Below are 24,148 nucleotides of genomic sequence, written 5' to 3' on the forward strand. Positions count from 1 at the left end.
AGCAAATCGACGGTCCCAGGGACGTCGTCACTATCATATAACTGGAGTGCTCTGGATATACATGTATGTACTTTCCCAATGATCGGGCTATTGTGATACCCTGATGAAATAAGTTGAATGTAGGGCCTTTGTGAATATAAATATAACGTTAGAGAGACACACAAAACAAAAACTTACAAAGCGATGGAGACTTCTATAAAGATATGAAATTTAATCGCTGAAACACCAGTCATAAAAAGTGTTTAGATATCTTAGAATACAGTTAGCATCATCTTATATGCCCAACACGAGCGGAAGATATATTCACACAGTACATCATAAAGCAAAGGAAAATCCACATTCACCTTGATTGTTCGTCAGTCGTGACAGCAGAGTCGGGTGGGAAATATACCCGAGATCTTGGTTCGTAAGATTAATGCTTTACCGTAATAAAAACAGAAAAGGAGTAATACCGAACTGAAGTTATTACATTCTGACAGAATGAAGATGAATGTCAATAAGCATTACTTTTTTTTTCACACAGATTTGGCAAGGTGAACAGCGTACGAAGACAACTCATCGACCGTGGATTGAATGACAGACGTTAAATACATGAATAATGCTGTATACAGGCTATCGTGGGGAATTACTGAAATCAAACATTTCACGTAAGCAAAAGGTCTCCAGTTAGAGTCCACTTTTCGTCCAGGAAAAAAAAAAACTGTGTACCTTTAACCCCAAAACCAAAGTAGCGATTAAATGATACTGACTGATATACCATAAGTCACCATAATCTATGCTAAGAAGCTCAATTATATTAAGAAGCTATGTGCAGGATCAAAGCATGGCCTGATCAAGCATGCATGATCTACTGGCCTCAGTCACCTTATAGTTTATGTGACACAAAGGATTTAATCTTTTAGTGTGCTTAGAGTTTCGATAATATATACTCGTGAAACTCTATAGCATTGTACAGACTGTGCAAAGCCAGGTATAAAGTAAAGGTTATTCACACCAATTCCCATCACGATTTTGAAATACCCCTGTAATCGTGATAATATAGACTTTAACAGCACAGCACTACCAAGTTCCAGTGGACAATCGATTAATGGGGAATAAAACCAAAATATGCACATGGCTTGAGTGAAGGCAACAATCCAACGTATCAGTAGAACGCATCGGTGAAGCCTGAGAAAAATTGGACAATCCGTTAAAGATTTATGAATTCTTAGAATTTCGGTGCCACCGTCGTTGCATGGATGTGAAGCATACAGCAATTCGTGACGTCACTCATAAAAAAGAAAGTGTAAAGAGAATTCCACAAAGTTTCATTTTTTAATGAAAATCACTCATTCCCTCTACTTGTTAATGACATCTTATGTTAAAGGTTATATTATCCCCACTCCCTTCTGAAAAAGGTAAGTCAAGAGCTCTTCCATTATGCAAAAAAAAAAAGTAGAAATATGTTAATTTTTCTTTATGTTTTCTTCATATCACTGTCCATACGTTATGAAGAGCTGTCGTCTTCTTGTCCAGCGATGGCTGTACCGAAGTTTTAAAAATTCATAACTTTTGAACGGATTGTTCGATTTTCCGCAAACTTAGCTAATGTCTGATGCATTTCCTCAATTCATGATACATTACATATTTGGGATTCATTCTTAGATTCTTTGTTTTCCAAATTAGAGCCAGTGTGCGGACCTTTCAAAATTTGTCTGAGGCTATACGCCTGTGCTTCTCCTCATTATGACATCACAAGCGACGAAGATGACGTCACACACGCAAAGGGAATAGTACCCCCGTAGCAAAATTAATTACTAAATGTAATTGTCATAAGAAATTGTTCATACTGCTCGAATCTATGACTTACACAAACATATCTGTGTTTCCATTTTCACTCAAGATCCCTCCTCAAAAAAAAAAAAAAAAATCTCTATCCATCTTTAACATCAGGTTACTGGATATAGGATACAATTATATCCAGTCTGTTCCTTGCTCCGCTTCAATTACCAGAAAACAAACTGTAAAAAGCTACTGAAATCCTTGCATCTGATTGGCTGAGAGCAAATTTGGCCGACAAAGTTGTCGGGCAAAATGCTTCATGAAATGCCCCCAGGTATCCATGTAATGGAAGTCACGTTCTTGTCTGATGAAAAGTCGATGAATAACGTCCTTCAAGGCACATTCATGAAATGCTCTATGGTGATTATACTGCCAATCCCTCATACCTCTCCCCGTGGTCTAGTGGTTCACTCTATTAGGTTAATAATTATTTATCATCCGCGTCCACCAAAATCTACAACACGATATTACAAAATAGACAAAAAAATAAAAGACAATATACAAATTAAAGGACACATGTACTCAACTTAACATTTCATGTTGACATGAAATCTACCCGAATAAACACTGACTATTCCATTCATTTTTACCAAGACGAGAATAAGACAAAAATCCTTGAATAGAAACAAGTTAACATGCAAACGCACATGCATGTATTACAGGACCCGAAATATTACTGTACAGCAAAATGCTGCATAAAGAACATTAAACCAGAACACTGAACCAACCGATACCAAGAAAGGTAAACGCATATACACGAAAGTTACGTGCAATGATCTATGGACATATGGATAACTTGCCAAGTACGAGGTTTATGTGATGCACAGTCATACATGAAAATGAATGATCAAAATGACTGGAAAATCGATTAAAACAATTGTCATATCAATAATCATGCACTGCTTTCGAAGTATGACAACATGTCAACTAGCTTTGTTTTCACCATTAAGACAGTACACTTCACGGTCAGTCAGTTTCCTGTCCTCAATGAAATGCAGTGATTACACGTTTCGTTTTCATTGGAGTATATACCGTATAACACTTTCAGAAAATAGAAAATCAGGGAGCTCCAGATTTGAGGGATTCAAAACAGCAGTTATACTTATATGTCATAGGCAGCGCAATGTTATACTGATTATTACGCCTTATGAAGATAATCATCATTATGTACCCTATAGGAAAGACGACCAATACCGACAGGGCAATATAAAATACGTGACTATATCATAATCAATGTTCCGTTCCCTGTTACATCAAGACTAATCATGGTGATTGACAGTCGTAGCTATATAACTGGAAGACAATAATCTGGAACCAGAACATCGAACTTGTAGTGACGAGAACGTTATCTCAGGTGCACAGCAGAAATCAAAAGTTGACCAAATTCTCTAGTAATGCATATTATGCTCTGGTGTATTATGGTTATGATTTCAGTCACGAAATATCCGGGATTTCTTTGTGCTATTTTTCTTTCCCATGAGAAAAGGCTTATGGAATAATATCTTCTTTGAAAACGATATTTTCTAACGTGTCGATGAAAGAAAATTCTGAAGACGAACAGCCTTTACCACAGCTGAATCCACAAACCATGATATTATTATGATTTAATATAGAGAGCTTGCTCGTGGTTGAAACTGCAGCTGTATGTACAGACCCGTTCGGTTTGGGTGCTGTTTTTTATGTTTAAATATTTTTATGTCAAAAAAGAACCTTCAGAATGAGTAACTATGATAAATAATACATACAGTCAGCCTTCAAACAAGCTAATAAATAAACTAAACGCTCTTTTACGTGACACAGTGTATTTATGTGTGCCAGTTTGTGGCAACGTAACGGCACTTGAGACTTGAAATTGTAATTTTGTATTTTCACTTCATCGACGCCAGAATGCATTTTTCTTGAATGAAATTCCAACACTTCGACTTGCAAATTTAATATCTCTGCATCAGCAAAACGTATCCGCGTGTGCTATTTTCGTTTCCTTTTACTGGGCACAGTGTATGCAGAATTGAAAAACTTGCAGAGACGATTTTTTTTTAATGAAGGACGACAAGAGTAAAATGATATCTGCTTTCAACGCTCATCTAGCTTTAAGATGTCCCTGTGTGTTAACATTAGGGAGATACTTTTCTTCTTAATGACGTTCTTTATACGACGCTCACGTCGTAGCCTGATATTAACATTCGCATTGTCATCGTAAAGACGTTTTCAAGAAGCATTGATGCAATCAATCTGGAGACTTCAGGAACACTTTTATCCTTGCTTGTTCTTGTGAATTTCAGTTGGTTACCACCCAGGTGTGAATACGAGCCGATCACTATCGCGTCGTAACTCGTAGTACGAGCGAGTGGGCGACGAGGAGTTAGGACACGCTCGGCGTTTCTCTGCTCTTGAGCCTGAGGTCCTTGGCAATCTCGTGTGCAGCGCGCTTTGCGGATTTCACCGAGCCTTCCATGAAGCCGTACCACGCGGAGGCCATCTCCGTCCCGCAGTAGTGAATTCTGTCCACAGGAAATTCATGCAGAACAACAGTCAAAAGTAACATGATACTCGTGACAGATGCTTTAAAGGCATATTTATTTACCATTTGCAGATGAAACAAAAACCCAGCATTAGTGCTTCAAAATGGTTCTAAAATGTGAGGGATAGAAACAACCAAAGTAAAAATTTGAACCAGTATAATCGATGTTAAGTATGTTCAATATACAAAATGTGAACAATACTTATAATATAAATGTTTCCAGACAAAACTGTCTACAGTAATAGTTTAATGAAAAACATAGATATCTCCTTATATTTTAGGCTTTATTGCATAAAATCTATATGGAAGGATGTTTCTTGATACAACTGACCTACAAATATGCATCAAAAGTGATATCTTGAACATTTTTTATCACTGCTCCCAAAGGTAAATATGACCTTTAATATGCTCATGACAGTATATAAATACACACTCCAAATGCTATTCAGTGCATGTGGAGCACGAGGGATATGGGCAGAAAAAGTGAATGTTGGTCTCCCTTGTAGTTGATTGACTCACCCCAATTTATCATGGGGGTTGCCTCAATAGTCGTGATTTATCACGAGGGTCGCAACGGGGCGCACTTAAACTTCAACCCTGGCTAGGCATTTTGACAGACAAGACAATTTCCCATCATAAAGATGTAGGCAGTCAGACAGTGGGAGAAAATGTGGCACCCCTGTACTGCCTCTGATCTGAAGTTCCTTAACGATAATATGTTTAAAGGGGATGGCTAGTAACTGATCAGAGGGAATCAGTGGGAATGCTGGGGGATGATTGTTCCAGTCCTTGTGGGATTCATTTAAGAGTACATTAATATCTATTGTTATGTGAAAATTATTTGCTTCAGAACGGTCTCATATTCAAGTAATGTGCAGTTTAATTCCCCGTCACTGTACAGGCATGCTAACCTGGAATCATTAAACTGCACATTACTTGAATATGAGACCATTCTGAAGCAAACAATTTTTCACACAACAATAGATATGTAGGCCTACTCTTACATGAATCCCACAAGGATTGCAACAATCATCCCCCAGCATTCCCACTGATTCCCTCAGATCAGTTACTAGCCATCCCCTTTAAGCATATTATCATTAAGGAACTTCAGATCAGAGGCAGTACAGGGGTGCCACATTTTCACCCAGCGTCTGACAGATCAGTTACTTGGTTGCATCGTCACCTAATATGCGCTAGCTGCATCCTGCAGTAATTAGGGGAGGGATGGAAGGGGTGTCTTGTGCGATGACGTTTTGAGCAGCCACCAGTTTTTGTTCCACACAGACTAAAGCTCCTTACCTACTTGTGTACATTGGCCAAGAGATTCGCTTTTTGTGACTACTACTTCAGCTATAGTAACAAACTTAAAAACTCTTAGTCTAACATCATGACCCAGATGTCAAACTGTGATCTGCAAGTTTTCAAACAGGAACACACAGTCACATGGTCATTTTTTCTCTTTTTTTTTTTTTTTTGGGGGGGGTGCCTCATAATAAGACAACTGATAGCTCTATGAGCACCCTTCAACTGTGCAATGTCTATTTTCGATGACAACTATACCTCGTGAGTTTATGTCGAGACATTGATAAAAGATCTATAAAATAGATAGAGAAGGTCAGTTTCTCCGACAGGCGACTACCCAACTGCAATTGTGAACAGGTTCATTCTCTATACAGGAAAATTGTCTAAGAATTGCCTTCGGGTGGTTTCCAAGGGCAATTATTGTAAATCTATATATTCTGTCCTCTAAACGATATTACCTTCCGAATGGTTTCTTCAACGCCTTGCTGTGGTAGATCAGAGCACCCGGCGCCATGACGCTGAACGGGTAACCGCTTGTGTACCTCTCAACTCCCCAGTCCTGTAGAACACACAATGAAACGAAACGGACACGAGCCATAATGGACAATGTGCGACGCACAATGCGGGTATGTAGAGGCCTCATTACAGTGCATGTTGATATTTCAATGATCGACAACCTTGTCATGCTCTAAAGATGTTTTCTGTTATCATTCAGGTGCTCTAAAAATCTCACACATGGAGACTTCTGCCCAACATAGCTCACGACAAGTAGCAACCTTTTTGACATTGAGCTGTCAAAAATGAAATGAAATAAAATATAACAAAGTCCAACATGAATCATCTCCATGGTTTGCGTAAGAATTAAGCATCAGCATCTTTTGACTGTATACGCTGACTTTCATATCTAAACCATCGAAAGTAAATAATATCACTAAGTCAATCGTAATCAAATGAATAAGTTTCATTACCAACATAAAATTATGTGAATTTGATGTGGGTTATTCATTTGGCATACTGTATACGATACGTTCGACTTTGATACTGACCACTTTCTTTGCCCATCAATTCTGGTGTAATTGTTTACATCCCATGCAAATTACCATCAATTTAGTTTGTGCAAGGTACATACTTGACTTATACGACCTCATTGCAAATGAAATTGGGAGAGAAATTACAACTTACTATATACATGTATGTATATATCTTCTTCTTTCTTTTTTTTTTGATCCGAAATGTTGACATTAGGCAGTGGGAATGGGGATCAAATAAACTGTGCTCACCATTTCACCGTAGTCGATGTTGCTGAGCGCATCCTTTCCAAACACATCAGCCAACTTCTTTAGAATTCTTCTTTCTCTTTCTGCCGGCTGGAATAGAATTAAGAAAAAATCAATCAAAATTTATAGCAAAATCATGCTATAAATTACGAACAAGTCAGAAGCTTGAGTTTAGATGCAAATCACACCAAATAACGCATTATGAGTCACGACTTTACTGAAATATTGTTTTGATAAAGTTAAGTGGTCTCACATTACAAGAAAAATTTGGTCTGGTAACCAGAGTAGAAGAATTTTTATCTGTTTTTTTTTCAATCATTATTATGATATTATAGCCGGCTAAGGGAAAACAGTTTTGACGTTGTTAGAACCACGCTCCTTATTAGTCTTGAATTAAGTTTCCAAAGACATAGGTCTCCCGTTTCTCTATCTCTCCATCTCTCTCTCTCTACGAATATCTGACACCATATCTCCTTATCCCTCTCATCTTATACTTTCATTATCATCCTCTTTTTCTACTCATTAAAGGGTCCCTTCAGTCCGATGTATGCTGACCTCTATTGATGGCTTTTGGTTTTGTACATAACCAAACCACTAAATACTTCCTGAAAGTATGCATCATGTTTTTTTAAACAATGTTCCTCCATATTTTTTTCTGTGCATCCTGTAAAGCCCCGTTGCACCCCTGAAAACATTCATCCAGATCATCTTTATTTGTATTCCCGCTGTGATGTCGTCCTCCTGTAACACTTGAGCCGAACAATAGGTACAGTTATGTGCCTTACCATTCACTGCTATTACTACCTGCACTTCCTCACAACAGCATCACGTGTTCTCTTATATGCAAATGTTCTGACGAATTCCTGACGTAATAATGACGCAGTCGAGAATGTGATTCTAATTCAATACACGTATACTCATGAAAACTGAATCGAATCAAAGAAAAAAAAAAGAGCGAATAGGAATGGCGATAAAGTTCTTTTTAACTCTTACCGTTAGGAGTCTGAGTTCCTCCGAGAATATCACACCCATGAGAGCAGGGTTTTCCGCCGCTTTTGCCTGGGGATTCCTGTTCGGTGCGCAGGTATCGAAGACGAACTCGTAGGCGATGAGGTCTTCCTCGTCGTCGTCGAAAGCCTTCTCCTCGTCGACCAGCTTCAACACCAGACCACTTTTGCCGTTCTTCCGCCAAAATGCCTGCCGGGAAACGAAGAACGATTACAAATACCAATATTAGCTAGAATCTTTAATTTATATTACTTTATAGACGGTTTGTACCTGTCTGTCTAAATTGTGTAATTTATGTTATGTATTATGAATAGTTTCATTTATTTGTACCTGAATGTTCATATGTTAATAAAATTTCTTTGTGGAAAAACAAAGACTCACGTGAATTGTATTGAGTTTACAGGCGGCTGACGAATTATGTGTCAGCTTGTTGTTGTTATTTCTTTGCACAAAATATAAATCCAAAGATTTATGAGATCAAGCATATATCCTTTCATAAAGATATTCGATATCTAATCGATGTAAGCTGTTGGATAAAATAATCATAGTTGAGCATACGTCTTCGCAAATAATGCCGAACATAAGTGCAGAGTTTGTATCTCATTTACAAAAGCACGCAAATCTATTAACTGGTTGTATGTATCGAAATTGATGTCGAAATGAATGATTATGCTTTAGACCTAGTATGAAATGAAAATCTATGTTGTTGTTTTTTTAACCCTAACAGCTTTGTTTACTGTTTGCCACAATCAATGAAATTTGTTATGTTTGTTGCTCTCATGCACAGACATTAAAAAAAAAATATGTATATATATATATATATATATATATATATATATATATATATATATATATATACTGTCAATGAATGTTGGCCACGTGATCCTGGCAGTGGTACCTCCAATCATGTATCATTTCAGTGGTCCTTAGATTGTGTGAGATTGTCTGAACGTTTCACCTGAGTGGGTTTGCCTTTCGTATACTCCTCCTGGGTTTTTTTATAAACAAGGGGGGGGGTTCTTTTCCACCGCCCTGGTTTTAAAACCAATAATCACAGTTTTAAGTGTATTCAATCAAAATGATAATGACCACCATTATGGCTACCAGTCATTTTGCCATCATTCGCCAAAACGGGGAGGGGGAGTGGGGGGGGGGGGGGCGGCGGGAGGGAGTCGGTAATTCATACCTTCTCGTATGTGACGACATACTTGATGCAGAAGCCAGCCGGCATGAGGCTGGCGAGTGCCTGTCTCTTCAGCGGAGGGTCTGGCTTGTGCATGATGCGGACTGTGAGAATTGCCCAAGATAAAAATGAAAGCAAAATAACCCAGGTTACCGATAATGACAGCGCATAACAACGATCTTGCTATAACTGATGGCAAAAAAAGACATATGACCCTACATCCATCATCATGACAGTGATATCACTATAATTGTTATTATTATCATGATGATGACAATGAATATCACTTTTATGATTATTATCATTGTTGGTGTTATTGTTGTTGTTATTATTATTATTATTATTATTATTATTATTATTATTATTATCATTATTATTATTATCATTATTATTATTATTATCATTATTATCATTATCATTGTTATCTTCATCATCATCATCATCATTTTACCATTATCATTAGTCCAACGCTGAGTTGGTTTGTGGTAGACCACGTAGATTCTTTTCTTGATTTGGTGCAGTCCCGAAAATGGGCCAGATGCTAACAGACGTTTTGAACAATATTGTATGTTGATTTTCGTTATGCCTACGAGAAAAAAAAATGATATTACAACTACGGCGCATTGCAAACCTATACGAACGTACATTATATGAAACAGTGTCGCCACTTGAATGCCTATGTTGCAGTAAAAACCTGTGTGAGAAAGAAAGCGACAAACAAATATCCCCTACCTGAATGCGCCACGGAAGTCGCCACGAGTACCCGTCTGGCCCGATACTGACATCCGCTGTCGGTGCTGACGACCACGAGTTGCTTGTCGGTCTGGTCGATAAGCAGCACGGGGTCGTCCAGGCGAAGATTTGCCCGGTCGATGCCCGTGGCTAGACTCTCGCACAACTGCTGTGCTCCACCCTGGATGAAAATTTCATATAGAACTCTAAATCAGCTTGTGAAGAGACATATTCCCACTCTATATCATTTTTTCATGTCTCTTGCTTGCGGGTTGACTCCGTCTCCGATGACGGTCTTTTCCTCGTTCGCTTACTACAGCATGAAGCCCTTTATACACTGAATCTATCTTGACTCACTCTAGAGTTTTAAGGAAACGATATTAAATAGCTGAATAGAGTGGCCTATTTTTTCTCATTTCTCATTACTCAGTACCTAACAATCAGTGAACAGTAACGGTGCAAAATCAAACAGCCGAAGTCCTTATTATCAGTTGTTATTTCGTTTCAGTGGTATACAGATCCATGTATGGAAAGACTATTGAAAGATAGCCAGCGGATAAGTATGTTTCTTGGCAATTCCTCAGTTCGGAGTATCTAGGGAATACCTAAAGAAAATACGCGGAATGACCGGAACTCAGCTGTCTTTCGTCCAATTTTTCACACATCGACCGTATTTCTTGTTTGTATTCCTTCTCCTCCTCTTCTTCTTCTTCTTCTTCTTCTCCTTCTTCTTCTTCTTCTTTCAACGGGGTTAGATGGAAAATAGATACATTAATTACTCTCTTGCAGCTCAACTTATGTCTTGGAAATTATTTGGTTGTTTAATTCGTAGGTCACGTTTTACATGAGGTTAAATGGCAATAGTCCCAAAAGTGAGATAAAAACACAGCATTAGGGGGATATGAGGGTACTTTATTCTTTTTTTTAGTATGTTTGTTTGGTCTTTTATATATCTTATGTTGTTATCACTGCTGCTGCTGCTGCTTATGATGATGATGATGATTGATGATATTGATGATGAAATTTCCTTTCATTGCGCTCCAAGAATATCACAAATCCTCAGTGCTATTACTACAGTTAGGGAACCTCGTTGTTTACTTATGTCCCAAGCTTATTCGTAATATAATCTCGTTTTCGGGTCAGACGACTCAAGAACGGTAGCCGTCTTCACTACGGATTGATACCTTGATTTTCAGTTGCTTTGACGACGGGAACTCGTCATCCTCCCCAAACATGACCTTCCATCCTCCGACACTGTTGAGAACGTGACAGAAGAAGAGCAGGGACATCTCACGGGGAGTGACCCCGAAGGTCATGACCACCAGTGCGTCGAACACCTGTCGAGCAGCTTCCGGACAGAGAAACAGAGGGAGAGACAGAGCAAAACATTCACGTTATTCACCCTTGACTATCGCATGGAACTTTGAAAAGTCATCGTCTCTCATAATTTTCTTTTTGTTCCCCATGCATAGCAATTTTGTGGAAATTTCAAGTCGGATTTCATTTCAGGAATTTTATCAGACAGTTTTGACAGCGCTGGAAACGAAACGCCTAAAGATGTGTTTGGCATTAAAGCGATAAGGTGAATGCATTCTATTAACTTTTATCTTCACTGACGCTCATCTTTACGATATCATCGTTGTGCTGGAGGGATGGCGTGCTGGTGGTTGTACCGTGGAACCAACAGTTCAATCGCCAAATGGTAATTTGGAAAGCAAATGAGGCCAGGCGTCAGCCGATGTCATCTCGGTCGCCGTACGCGCCCAATCCATAGGTGAATTCGCTCCAGCATTCTTAACGCTGGTAGACATTACCATGCACATTTTCTCAACAATCTGCTGGTTGTATACATCAAAATCTATTGAGATCTGCAAAACGCTGTGATGCATTTGCAGATCTGAGGAGGACGCGATAAGATTTAACATAATCCATCGGAACAATAGATATATTCAGTGCAAAGCTGCACACAGATAGGAAAGACTTCATCTATCAAATGTTGGGTTACTGTTTTGCTCCTCCTCTTTTTGGTACTTGTTAGAGTGAAAGAAGTCCCTTCTATTATCTTGTTCAATCAAACGCCGGGAGTTTTAGAATGGGAGGATTTAGGAGACAAGGGAATGCGGATTGGGCGCGGCGGGACTTTGATACTGCATGCAGCACAGTATAGTGGAGGTCAACAGAGTATCGTAAAGCCAAAAGGAGGATTGAGCTTCATAAAACCACTGAAAGCATGGTCCACATATCAAGTCACCATGTATACTTCTTATTAAACATGCCTCCCATTTAAATGAGGGAGCAACTGAACCAAACAGAACTCAAGACAAACGCGTTGCGATTACTGTAACGGTCCTAGCAAGTATTTCTTTCATGTGCAAAGTAGTTGCAGTGGTGCGAAAATAATAATAAAAGAACCTGAGGCGAAAAACAGCTTATGGTTTCTAGTCTTCACGTGTGGGAGGAAAACCGCGAGAAAACAATTTAGATTCTTCCAAAGGTGAACAACGACTCTGTCCGAATGTTCAGCTTGAATTCATGGACATGAAAGGGCATGTCCGTTTACTACTTTGACCCGATATAAAACAAGAGGGAAAATTATCGTTATCTATTATTGTTATCTATGATCTCCACATCGGGTAGTGTTGGGGCACGTGAAATGCAGCAGGAAACCGATGAATAATGACAAAAGTTTGAAACAATTAAACAGGACACATACCCCAACCGGACACTACCCTCTAACTGAATCCACCAGGTTTACACTGTGGCACTATATACACGATTAACATCCTCGAAGGGAGTTTGTTTGCTATGGACTAACTGTTCATGAATGGGATTTTTTTTTCATCAGGAGTGGTATTTGAATTGGTGCTTGACTAAAAGGTAAAAGTCCAGGACTTATTGTCCAGAGAGTCCTTGATCCGGAACAAAACATTTTGCCACTCACCATCCGTCCAAATGTGCTCCTGCTTGAACTGTTCCAGTGTGATGGCGTCCCATTTGAGGGACTCACTCAAATCAGTAGGGTCCTTCTTCGACATATCCTCCCGCATGCTTTCGATCTGAGGAGACGATAATAAAGTGTTAGCGGGGCATTCCAGACAATTTATATCACTTCACATACGTAATGTAGTTCACAAATCGATACTGCCATGTAAAGATTAGTGGAATTCATTCCCCTAATCTTTTAATTTGTTGATGTCCCTGAGCAGATAAATCAATACTCTGAAAAACTCAAAACATAATACACTGAAAAAGCAAGACAATGATGATGACATAGGAGGTTCACATGTTCTAATCGCAACGTAATTTCATTACATAATGCAAGCTAATTGCACTGCAAGCATTAACACGCACAAACTGTGTAGAGGTGGATGAAATATATTTTGTTACTAGATCCTGGAGGAAAAATATCAAAAAGAGAAGAAAAAAGACGTACACTGGCCTTTAGGCGTATATATTGCCCGCTGTCATTCCAAAGCGACAAACAGGAACAGGACACCGTTTCATGAAAGTTGTAATACCCCCATTCTACAGAGATTTTCTCTCATCGGTCATTCGCCGGAACAAAAGTTTGTTGCTTCCGGCCACCCACGGAAGTGTATCGGATCAAAATCTGATGAATCCGACTTGGTCGGACAAATATCAGGGGAGTGTCAGACATGTCGCGCGTGATCCTCGTCGGACGAACTTGTCTCATAGGATCACTCCTCGACATGTCTGGCACTGACATGACAGTCGACCAACACAAGTCGGACCCATCGGACTGCGTTTCGATACACGTCGGTGGGTGGCCAGAATGAGTGAACGATGAGAGAGAATCTCTGTGGAATAGGGGTATTAGCCCTGACAAGTTGTCAATCTTTGACAATCACCGTAGTAACAGTCAGTGACCAGAGCTTCTCAGCCAAACAAAACCAAGGATTTCACTGAAATTGTCAGACAGACAACTTGTCAGGGCTGACAACTTTCATGAAACAATGCCGGGGTCTTGTTTCCTCTTTTTAGCATTTCTTCTAGTGTACACAGTCGGTCTTTGATAATCAATACGACACTTCAAATTTTAGCACAATCGATTGTGTACTGTGTCTAATGCGTGATATCTGCACACATGCACCTGTTACAATTTATTGTCTCATTACATTAACGTCGAATGACAAATACATTCGTGTTTTGCAAATAGGCCTACATGAACATATTTGACTCTGGTTATCAGGCCAAGAGATGTCATCTCGGGAACATCAAAACACAGAGTGACATACCTAAGCCTGGTATCGGGTGACTGCATGTTCATTTCATTTATATCTCTCTTTCTACTCTCTATATTATACGTTTATTTGTCTCTGTCTCTGTCTGTCTGTCTGTCTGTGTCTGACTGTCTGTCCGTCTACCATACATTGTTATTACTACCTGCACTTATTCACTAAAGCATCATACGTTCTGGTTTATGCAAATATTTCTGACAATTTTTTTGACATGTAGCAATGAAAGGTAAGACACATAACTTGTGGCTATTGTTCAGCTCAAGTGTTACAGGAGGATGATGTCACAACTGGAATATGAATAAAGATGATCTGGAGGATTTTTCTTTGGAGGCGGACCCTAGACTCTAGGGTGCTGATATTATACATATACATATACGTATATATATATCCCTAGTTGGCACCTTAGGGAGACATATTGGGGGGAAGTGTCTTCATTAGGGAGACAACTGGTCATTAAGGAGACAATTTTCGTGTCTCCATTGCGTAAACTGCCATTGAACATGTATTAATAAATTTGCATATAAAACAAATGGAAATGTCTTCCAAATGACCCATCTAGGAGTATATATATATATATATATATATATATATATATATATTAGTATGCATACTTTCATGAAGTATTAAGTGATTGGTTATGTACAGACCTCAATAGAGGTCAACATACATTTGGATTGCAGGGACCTTTTTAGCACCCGCTGAGACCCTTTGAAATTCCCTACAGAAAGTAATAACTTATATTCAAGCTCTCTTTTAATGTGCTCATGTTGACCTTTAGCGAACAGGAGAGCATTTGAAGACGTGCGGAACCATATACAACTCCATGGGAGAACCGATGAAATAGGACAACTTCATCAAATCATGAAGCTACACATGACCAAATCGATAAAGTAACAAAATCTAATGTGGGCTGGTGCAAAAGGAGTGGAAAAGAGACTGGGACGCGTGGTTTTTAGTTCAGTGAGTACGGACTCGAACCAGACATTTCCATTGAGTCTGCAAGCTTTTGAATGATATTTTTTCAGTGTTTCTCCTAATCCTATGTCTACTAACAGGGGCGTAGGCATGTGAATGCGTGTTAAAATTACTTACACAATATTGGGAACTCGCAGATTCGTCAAGTGGATTGCTAATGGAATCATCAAAATTTCATAATTCAAGGGATAAGTTCTGGCAAAGCAGAAAAAGCCCGGCAAAGAAACAGGTAGCATATCATTTAGTGCTCTTGCATGTACATGACGTGTCTATTTTTCAAGGACCTTGCAGGTTGAGTCACGTGACATAGGTATTTCTAGTTTCTTGTATATTTAGTGACCTTCTTGAACATTTGTATATAATGGTGGCCAGCTCGTTTATTGTATACACGTTGCCACACTACAACGGCTCCGCATAAAGTGTTTTTTATCGTATTGTGGGGATTTCACGACATACTTACTCTGTTGCTGTATAGACACTCCTTTCTTCCTATTGTGGCAAACTTTTTATGGAAGGAACGCGTTAATGCGGGTGTATACAATAGAGTAAAAACCCGATACCTGGGTCCGCTGAGAACAGATATCTACAGGCGTGTTGGATTTGTCATCTCTGGCTGCTTGTATTTACTCAATGAACAAACACCATGTACAAATGCCAATGCGGTCGCTGCTATTTACAAAAGGGAGGTTGGAAGTTATTACGGTGTACACGCATTAATTTGTTCCAATATTGACAAGAATGCTGGTGCATGCATATGAGAAACAACAGTATCAATGGCAATGGTAGGGTTGGCAAGGGTCTAGCGATAACTCCAAATGTGACACTTCAAAGTAGTGTGAACAATGCGGTCCTCACATTAAACTAACTGAATTTGATATACGAGTTCAAGTAGACTGTTTCTACACCTGTATGTCTGTACTTTTTGGAATATAATATGTAGAGAAGGATTACAGGTGCACTACTAGCAATTCCTCTTTTCAATGGCCAGAAGGTAGAAACGGGGGTAGTTTTAGATTATTCAACTCTGAGAACAAGCCACCATGACCTAAGTGTTTCAATCCTCCCCCTCATTTTTTTATCATCTTATCAGCTCGACGTAATATAATATGACATGCACAATATCACATTTTTTTATGATAGAGCAATAATAATGATAACAGTGATAACGGTATTTATTATCACGTTGTTGTTATCATTATTAACAATGATATTGATAATGGTAATAATAATAATAATAATAATAATAAAAATAACAAAAATAACGATTATCAATACTATCTTTATCATAATTGTTATTATCATTATCATCATAAATGTTGTTGTTCTTGTTGTTCTTGTTGTTCTTATTGTTGTCATCGTCGTCATCATATCCTGTTAAGATCAAAGGCACCTATATATAAGATGGCCTCACCCGTGACTCGAAGGAGCTGATGTCCAGTCTTCGGAATGGGTTGATGGGATAGATGTTTCCGGAGTACTCCTCCCTGCTGCCGTCAGGGTATATCAAGATGTTCTTGCCCTCCTTGTGCTCTGGGTACGTCTCCAGCTCCAGTTCGTCCAGCAGCTCCAGGATTGTCCTCTGTTCTCTAGGAGGATAAGCGTTTTCAATTCTAATTAAAATCTATTTCACACTTTTCCTATAACAATATTACATAAAAAATAATAGCGCAAGTTTTGAAGGAAAGACAAAACAGGCTCTCCAGACTAGCCATCCATGATTTCCGAACTCTGGTGTGAGAGAATAGCTACGGGCTCTGATAAGTGGAAATTTTATACAGTATGTTCCCCCCCCCCCCCCCCGAAAAAAAAATAAAGAATGAGGTTTTCAGTATGATGAAAGTTATGGTTTCATACCCTGAAATTGTATATGGTTTGATTCACTATTTTTGAAGTTACCATTGCGGAGGGTCCAGTTGTAATTTCGGGGGGGGGGGGGGGGGGGGGAGTGGGTGGACAAACGGTATAAATGCCATCGCGAAAACGAGACAATTCCTAGCCACGCGAAAGAAAAAATGAGAGAGACATTTTGTTGGCTCTCGTTTTCACCCCTTCTTGATCCTAACAGGAGATGATAAAGAGATTTCAGATCACGACTTCTCGTCTTCTCGTCTTCTCAGACCGAGTCGAAATGACGAGGAATTATCTTGTCTTCTCGATAGTATCCCTTAGGCCTATTTTTGCTTCCATATCCATAGCCAGCCTGAGGTTCGACTATACATCGGCATCCCGTACCCCTTACTATTGTCAATTATGTCTAGAAGATTGAAGCTGTTACCGCTGTCACTTTCCTAATTTGAGAGCAAACGCTACTACAAAGAAGTATGAGATATATCTGATTCCATGACATTCGCTCCCATGAAATATCTGCATGCATAGCCAATCATAACTTCTCCCCACAAACATAGTAACCCAGATGCCCTGAACTTCATCCTCATCATCGATATTACGAGTCTGTTCTGATTGGCTATTTGTTCCTTTGTTTGTTGTTCTTTTTGAGTATGCAAAGGAAGTAAAAAAAAAAGACGCCATATGCTCAAAAAAAAAGATGGGTACATAGATTTTTTTTTTATATTTCACGTTCGAGTCAACACCATGCAAGGATGATTTTGTGCTCTTTGCTTATTCACAGCGTAGCTGATCTTTTAAAAGAGATCAGCTATATGTCATCTATACTTAATATCTTATTCAGAACAGGTAACGACTACCGGTAGATTATTTTGCCCTCCAGCAACATGACATTTTGACACAGAAACGTTTACGCCCTGCATTGCGCTGACATTGAATGGAAATGAAATGCCTGCAGCAAGTTTATTTAGTTATATCTCTGCCAATTTTGGCATACTTTCCCAGTTAAACGGAGTTACAGTACGTACCAGTACCAGGTATTCTCTTTCTCACTGGTATGTAGACACCCCCCCCCCCCCCCCCCCCACCACCACCACCACCGCCACCACCGCCACCACCACCACCACCCCCGTCTGTAAGTGTGGGGTTTTTTGGTACGGCTATGCCTACGTAGTTGGCACAGTTGTGAAAGGGTATGACGATTGGACGTGTGTTTCCAATTCAATTCCTCTCGTGAACAAATTGAGTCGACTTAATACTTTTGGGGAAAAATTGCAACGAAATTTCAACGAACGTCTTGACTGGATCATACTGCTAACCAAGATTATAGCGAAGCATTGAGAGGCTATAGGATACATGACTGTCACATACATTTCAATATGTGCCCCCACGTTGAAACTATACTATAGGCATGATAGGAGCCTGCCATTCACCTAACATGCCCTACTTTGTGCTTGGATGAGTCTCATTAAGCCCTCTATAATCACCCATGATCGATGTCGATTCCTGTTTGTATAAGGCTCATTTTAACGATTCGGATTTCATTTAAAGAACAGTGAAGTCTGCATACATTAGGCCATACAAATCGGGGAGCTGTGAGGCAGTACAACGACAGTTTAACGAAGTTCCAGTCAGTCAGAGGTTCGTTCATCCCTCTAGAAACATGGCCTTATCATTTTGCTCCACGATCAATTTGTATTTACAGAATGTGTGTTTGTTAGACAAATTTGTCGAAGTCTTTTCGCTCACTTACGTGCTGACCCACTGATCACCGAGGTCAAACCGCCGAGTTCCAGTAGCTGTGTTCATCATGGGAGACAGCGTGCGTCCGCCAACGTGGGCTATATCAAACATAGTAGCGATAAAACACGAAGAAGCAAACATATACGTCAATTAAGGGTTCTATAAACCGTCGTCTCAGTATGTTTCAATGACTCAAAAAAAAAAATTGTTAGTTTGTGTATATGTATGATAAAAATGGTCAAATGGACGGATGAATTTTAGCTGTGTATGACAGGGTGATCGAAATAGAGAAGCGTCTGCATGCCTCATCCAATGAGCAATATCAAACAAGCAGATTTAACATCGACATCCTTTTCAGATTCGAATCCACCTCGTATTGGTGAAACTTAGCTAAATGGTCATTGTGAGAATGCAGGATGTTAAGAAGGTATTCCATAATGACTCTATCGGAGCTAAGCACCGGTGAAGTACCTTCCGATGATTTTAGTTGTAGGGCGAGTAAATACTTGTGCACATGAATTTGATGGTTTCTATGGAGGACAGGATGACGGTTATTGTAATAATTGTATATGACTTCTCATAATGGAGAGATGTTTGTTATTCCGAACGTTCGTTAATCCGAATATGAAATAAGGTTCGCTATTCCGAAGGCTTGTTATTCCGAAAGACACAAAGTCCCCATACCGAGGTGTTCCTTAATCCTTAAATGATATAGGATTCGTTAATCAGAACATTTGTGGCATTATTGCGAAAGTTCGTTAATAAGAAAATGAAATAAGGTTCGTTTTCCGAAGGTCCGTTATGCCGAAAATGATGTAAGATTCGTTATTCCAAAGGCTCTTTAATCCGAAAATGAAAAGAATGTGCAAACTAATGGACCTTCAGAATTATGAACTTTTTTCCCCATTTTCTGATTAACGAGAATTCTGGAGAACGAGCCTTAAATTTCATTTTCAGAATAACGAACTTTTTATCATATTCGGATTATAAACAACCCTTGGGAATAACGAACGGTAACCATGGTAACCTAGTAATCATATTAGGAGACAGATACGACGGGAGAACGTACAGTTTGCTTCGAGCACCACCAGCTTTAGATTTGGGTGCTTCTTCTTCAGCGTGTATGCCGCCGTCAGACCCGATAAGCCCGCCCCTACGACCACCACATCTAGCGGTGGTTCGGGCTCTGGGTAGCCGTTGCCGAGGTGATCGGACAGCGAGGTCGGTGGAGCGGACATCTGTGCCCCGGCGTCGACCGGGGAGATAAAGTCCTCATCGTGCATTCCGACGCCGTTGGCGATGGGCCGGTCAAAGTACTGGTCAAATGAGTCTGTGCTGCCTCGAGACTTTGCTTCGTCATCATCGCCCGTGATCACCTCCTGTTTGTATCGTGAAATGAACCATCCAGAAATTAGCATGGGAAATATAAGAAAGAAACATGTTTTCTTCATAATTACATCACGCCTCGATGAATGACCGGCGGAAACGAGAATAGGGAGAGGGAGGGAAATGGGGGTGGGGCTTTTACCACAGGTGAGTCTTGCATAAATCGTAAACGTCATGAACAAAACCGTAAGTGACCATTTCTCTATCACACCGGTCACTTAACCACCTTTTGCAGCGATGAGACAAATGGGAAAACTTTGGTGCAGTGTCTCTCATTACATCATCTTTGTCTGAGATAAACTTTGAGATCAAGTTTGAATCATGCCCAGCAGTCAGTCCGCAGCGCGTGCAATAATGAGGCACGAACGGCAATTTTATTCAGAATCACGTTTGCGCAGTTGGTGCCCTTGAGACTGACGAGATTTCGCGATACTTTGCGAGAGTTTTTGCAGAGGTCGCAAAAACAGCTTTCATAGCTTTCGCACTGCATTGTTTGACCCAGGATGGTTGGGTAAGTTATAGAGCTGATTATGCTCATTAATTTGATACCTAATTTCCCTATTTCTTATCTCAATATAGTAGTACATTTTAGCATCAAAGTAAATGATTATTTTGCCTGTGTTTAGGGATGCTACCTGTCAAGTTAGCAAATGGTTAGAAAATGGATCTCCGTAGTTTCTTCGATTTCACAATCGTGAAACTTGAGCGACTATGATCGATTAAAAAACGAAGAGGGGCACCATTTTTAAGGTTGTGAATTTTCCTGTTGAAAACAGGGCAAATTATGTTTTCTTACCGGAAGTGGGGTAGTGAATGAACACGCGTGAGAGCGATGTGACGTCGTAAAGTGAGACTACACTTGTGCGAGTCGCAAGTGTGTGTCATTATTTCGAAGGTATGCATTGTCATGCAATTGTTTGGTCTAGAGATTATATTACATCTTGCACCTGTGCATGCGTGTGTATGTCGTCTTTTACAACAACAACAAAAAAAAAACATTTCCCACTTAAGGGCTTTTTACACTTGTAAATTTTTGCTTAGCCCCGGACCAACGGTGGGGCTAAGGGGGGGGGGGGGGCCTTAGCCCCACCGTTGGTACGGGACTATCCTTAGCCCACTTTCTGTTTACACTCCTTTTTGCCAAAGTGGGCTAGCCCCACCGATAGTACGGTACTATAGGGCTTTTTACACTTGTAAATTTTTGCTTAGCCCCGGACCAACGGTGGGGCTAAGGGGGGGGGGGGGGGGGGGGGAGGCCTTAGCCCCACCGTTGGTACGGGACTATCCTTAGCCCACTTTCTGTTTACACTCGTTTTTGCCAAAGTGGGCTAGCCCCACCGATAGTACGGTACTATCTGGCCCTGCAAAATAGCAGGGGTTAGCACCCGCAATTGCGGTGCCAAGCAAGTGAGTGTAAACAGAACGAAAAAATAATCCTGGGCTAAGCGACGGAGACGAAGTCCGACCCTCACTGACCAATCAGAAACGAGGTAATCAAGTGCTGCCGGTGCGTGCGTGTACGTGTACAGTACACAGCGTAATTATGAATATTCATGTGGTTTGGAAAGTCCGGGGCTAAGAAATACGAGTGTAAAAAGGTCAGGTTTCTCCTTAGCCCTGGACAAGAGATAGTACGGGACTAATTGGCGAGTGTAAAAAGCTGAAAAAAATGGTACGGGACTAACGATAGTCCTGGGTCAGAGAAAGTCCGGGGTTAAGAAACACAAGTGTAAAAAGCCCTTATCTGGCCCTGCAAAATAGCAGGGGTTAGCAAGTGAGTGTAAACAGAACGAAAAAAATAATCCGGGGCTAAGCGACGGAGACGAAGTCCGACCCTCACTGACCAATCAGAAACGAGGTAATCGAGTGCTGCCGGTGCGTGCGTGTACGTGTACAGTACACAGCGTAATTATGAATATTCATGTGGTTTGGAGAGTCCGGGGCTAAGAAATACGAGTGTAAAAAGGTCAGTTTTCTCCTTAGCCCCGGACAAGAGATAGTACGGGACTAATTGGCGAGTGTAAAAAGCTGAAAAAATTGGTACGGGACTAAAGATAGTCCTGGGTCAGAGAAAGTCCGGGGTTAAGAAACACAAGTGTAAAAAGCCCTTATGTTCAAAAACTATATATCAGATAACAATAACATTGATATGAGCAGTAGCTGAATGGTGTACAATTTTGTTGGAGGTAATTTGAAAATGAAAGCATGGTTCAGGTTTGTTAATTCAATATTGATTTTTCAGTTAGGTTTCAGATTTTGCTCTATTTTCAACCCTATGTACTAAACTTTAACTTTGCACAGGGGTTATTGGTGTGTATAGGAGTATGTTGTTGATACCCAGACAATGGTCGTCGACCAGGATTGGAATGCTTCATGAGGAATTCCACTATCGCAGCTCGTCTTTATTCAATCTGAAATGTGGTGTGTGCAAGCACATGGAAACATGTGCTATATACTTCTTTCATGTGCATGTATTTCACACTGTGTCAAGAATTCAGACTAACAGTGCTCAGGGCAATCCACATGAATAATTGATAAAGCATTCATGTGCCTTGCAGCAGAGCTCTGAACAGGTGGTAGCCATGTCCATTGTCCAGGGTCATTGTAAGCACACACTCACATACACATCATTGGTTCCTGTGTAAAGTTCAAGTTTTGTACTGAGGGTTAAAATTCGATGAAAATCTGGAACCTAACATTGAAATAAATCATGGATATCATGAAACTAATATAGGCATTCATTTTCATATCACCTCCAACTAAATTGTACACTATTCAGCTCTTACTCATATCAATGACAGTTTTATCTGATATATAGTTTTTGAACTATTAAGAACCAAAAGTGGGAAATGTTTTTTTGTAACATCTGTAAAGAGTATGAATATACTATTAGTCCTGAACAATTATTTTTGGATGTAAATCCTTTGGGGGCACTTTACCTTGCCCCATGAACCAGAATTGCTTTACTCTATTGTTCTTTCCAGTACAGATTAACCTGCACATACATGTATCCATGTGTGTATTGAATGCAGGTTCAGGACTTACAGGCGACATGTCATTTAATTTAAAGGTCCAGTTTACATTTGGGAGCAGTGATATTTAAAAAGTTCAAGATATCACACTTGATACATATGTGTAGGTCTGTTGTATCACAAAACATCTTATACTATAAACTTTTCGCAATAAAACCTCAAATATATGGAGATATCAGTATTTTTCTCAATAAACCGCAGCTGTAGACGGTTTAATCTGGAAGCATTCTTATCAAAACTATTGTTCACATTTTGTGTATTTAGCAATACTTATCATCGATTGTACGGATTCAGTTTTTTTACAGTGGTTTTTCTATCCCTAACTCGCATTTTAGAACTGTTTTAAAGCACTAATGCTGTTTTTTTGTTTTATCTGCAAATGGTAAACTATGCCTTTAACCTCAAAGCTCGTAGCCGACAGCATTGAGTCAGCAGCCGATGGATACTACGCAATGCGACACGTCGCGTCTTGCGACAGATTTCGACCAATCACAGACCCGGAATTCCGGTGCGAACGCGAGGGTAATTTTTTTGAACTCGACGCTAGACATTTCTCTGAATTTTGCTAGTTCCTGACTGGTATTGAAATAGAAATGAGAAAATGTGCCCTTAATGTGATACAATATAATTTAGTGGACATAGTCTTCACCATAATTGTTATTTTAGAGGGGCACGGAAGATTTCAGGTTAGTTTTTGGCGTCAAACGTGAAGGAATATTTTTGAATACAATACCGAACTTCGAGAAAGATTTTGATATTCTATATTCTTCTTTTCCGTTTTATTTTTATCATGAGCATATTTTTTGATGTTTTCTCTTTCAGTCGATGCTAAAAGTGTCGAAAACTGACAAGAAATACTCGTTTTACACGGATTTATTCATGACCATGTATCTGTTCATTACATATGCAAGCACCGCTCAGCCATGCATATGACTTGAATAAATACGTGCGATTTCGTTAGCGCTGCGGACTGGCTGATAGTGCAAAGTGTGAATGTGAGAAAAGCAGAGTAAATGAATGAATTTATAAAAGATAGATGCATGAATTGAAAAAAGAGGAATTGA

General features: G+C 39.7%; 1 protein-coding gene across 1 annotated transcript in view; it reads right to left on the bottom strand.

Moving 5' to 3' along the window:
* Nucleotides 1-3,641: 3,641 nt before the first annotated feature.
* Nucleotides 3,642-24,148, bottom strand: part of LOC139720692 (probable flavin-containing monoamine oxidase A) — a 32,634-nt gene continuing 12,127 nt past the window's right edge. The window contains exons 2-12 of the mRNA XM_071632047.1: nt 19,736-20,045; nt 18,677-18,764; nt 16,490-16,664; nt 12,786-12,900; nt 11,029-11,192; nt 9,845-10,025; nt 9,116-9,216; nt 7,915-8,118; nt 6,925-7,011; nt 6,103-6,203; nt 3,642-4,322 (exon numbers count right to left, since the gene is read on the bottom strand). Of these exons, the coding sequence (XP_071488148.1) occupies nt 4,184-4,322; nt 6,103-6,203; nt 6,925-7,011; nt 7,915-8,118; nt 9,116-9,216; nt 9,845-10,025; nt 11,029-11,192; nt 12,786-12,900; nt 16,490-16,664; nt 18,677-18,764; nt 19,736-20,045 (1,665 nt within the window). The 3' untranslated portion in view covers nt 3,642-4,183. The remainder of the gene's footprint in view (nt 4,323-6,102; nt 6,204-6,924; nt 7,012-7,914; nt 8,119-9,115; nt 9,217-9,844; nt 10,026-11,028; nt 11,193-12,785; nt 12,901-16,489; nt 16,665-18,676; nt 18,765-19,735; nt 20,046-24,148) is intronic.

This window comes from Diadema antillarum, unplaced genomic scaffold (assembly GCF_040938485.1).
Source record: "Diadema antillarum isolate AM-2024a unplaced genomic scaffold, OU_Dant_1.0 scf00000131, whole genome shotgun sequence".
Taxonomy (NCBI): domain Eukaryota; kingdom Metazoa; phylum Echinodermata; class Echinoidea; order Diadematoida; family Diadematidae; genus Diadema; species Diadema antillarum.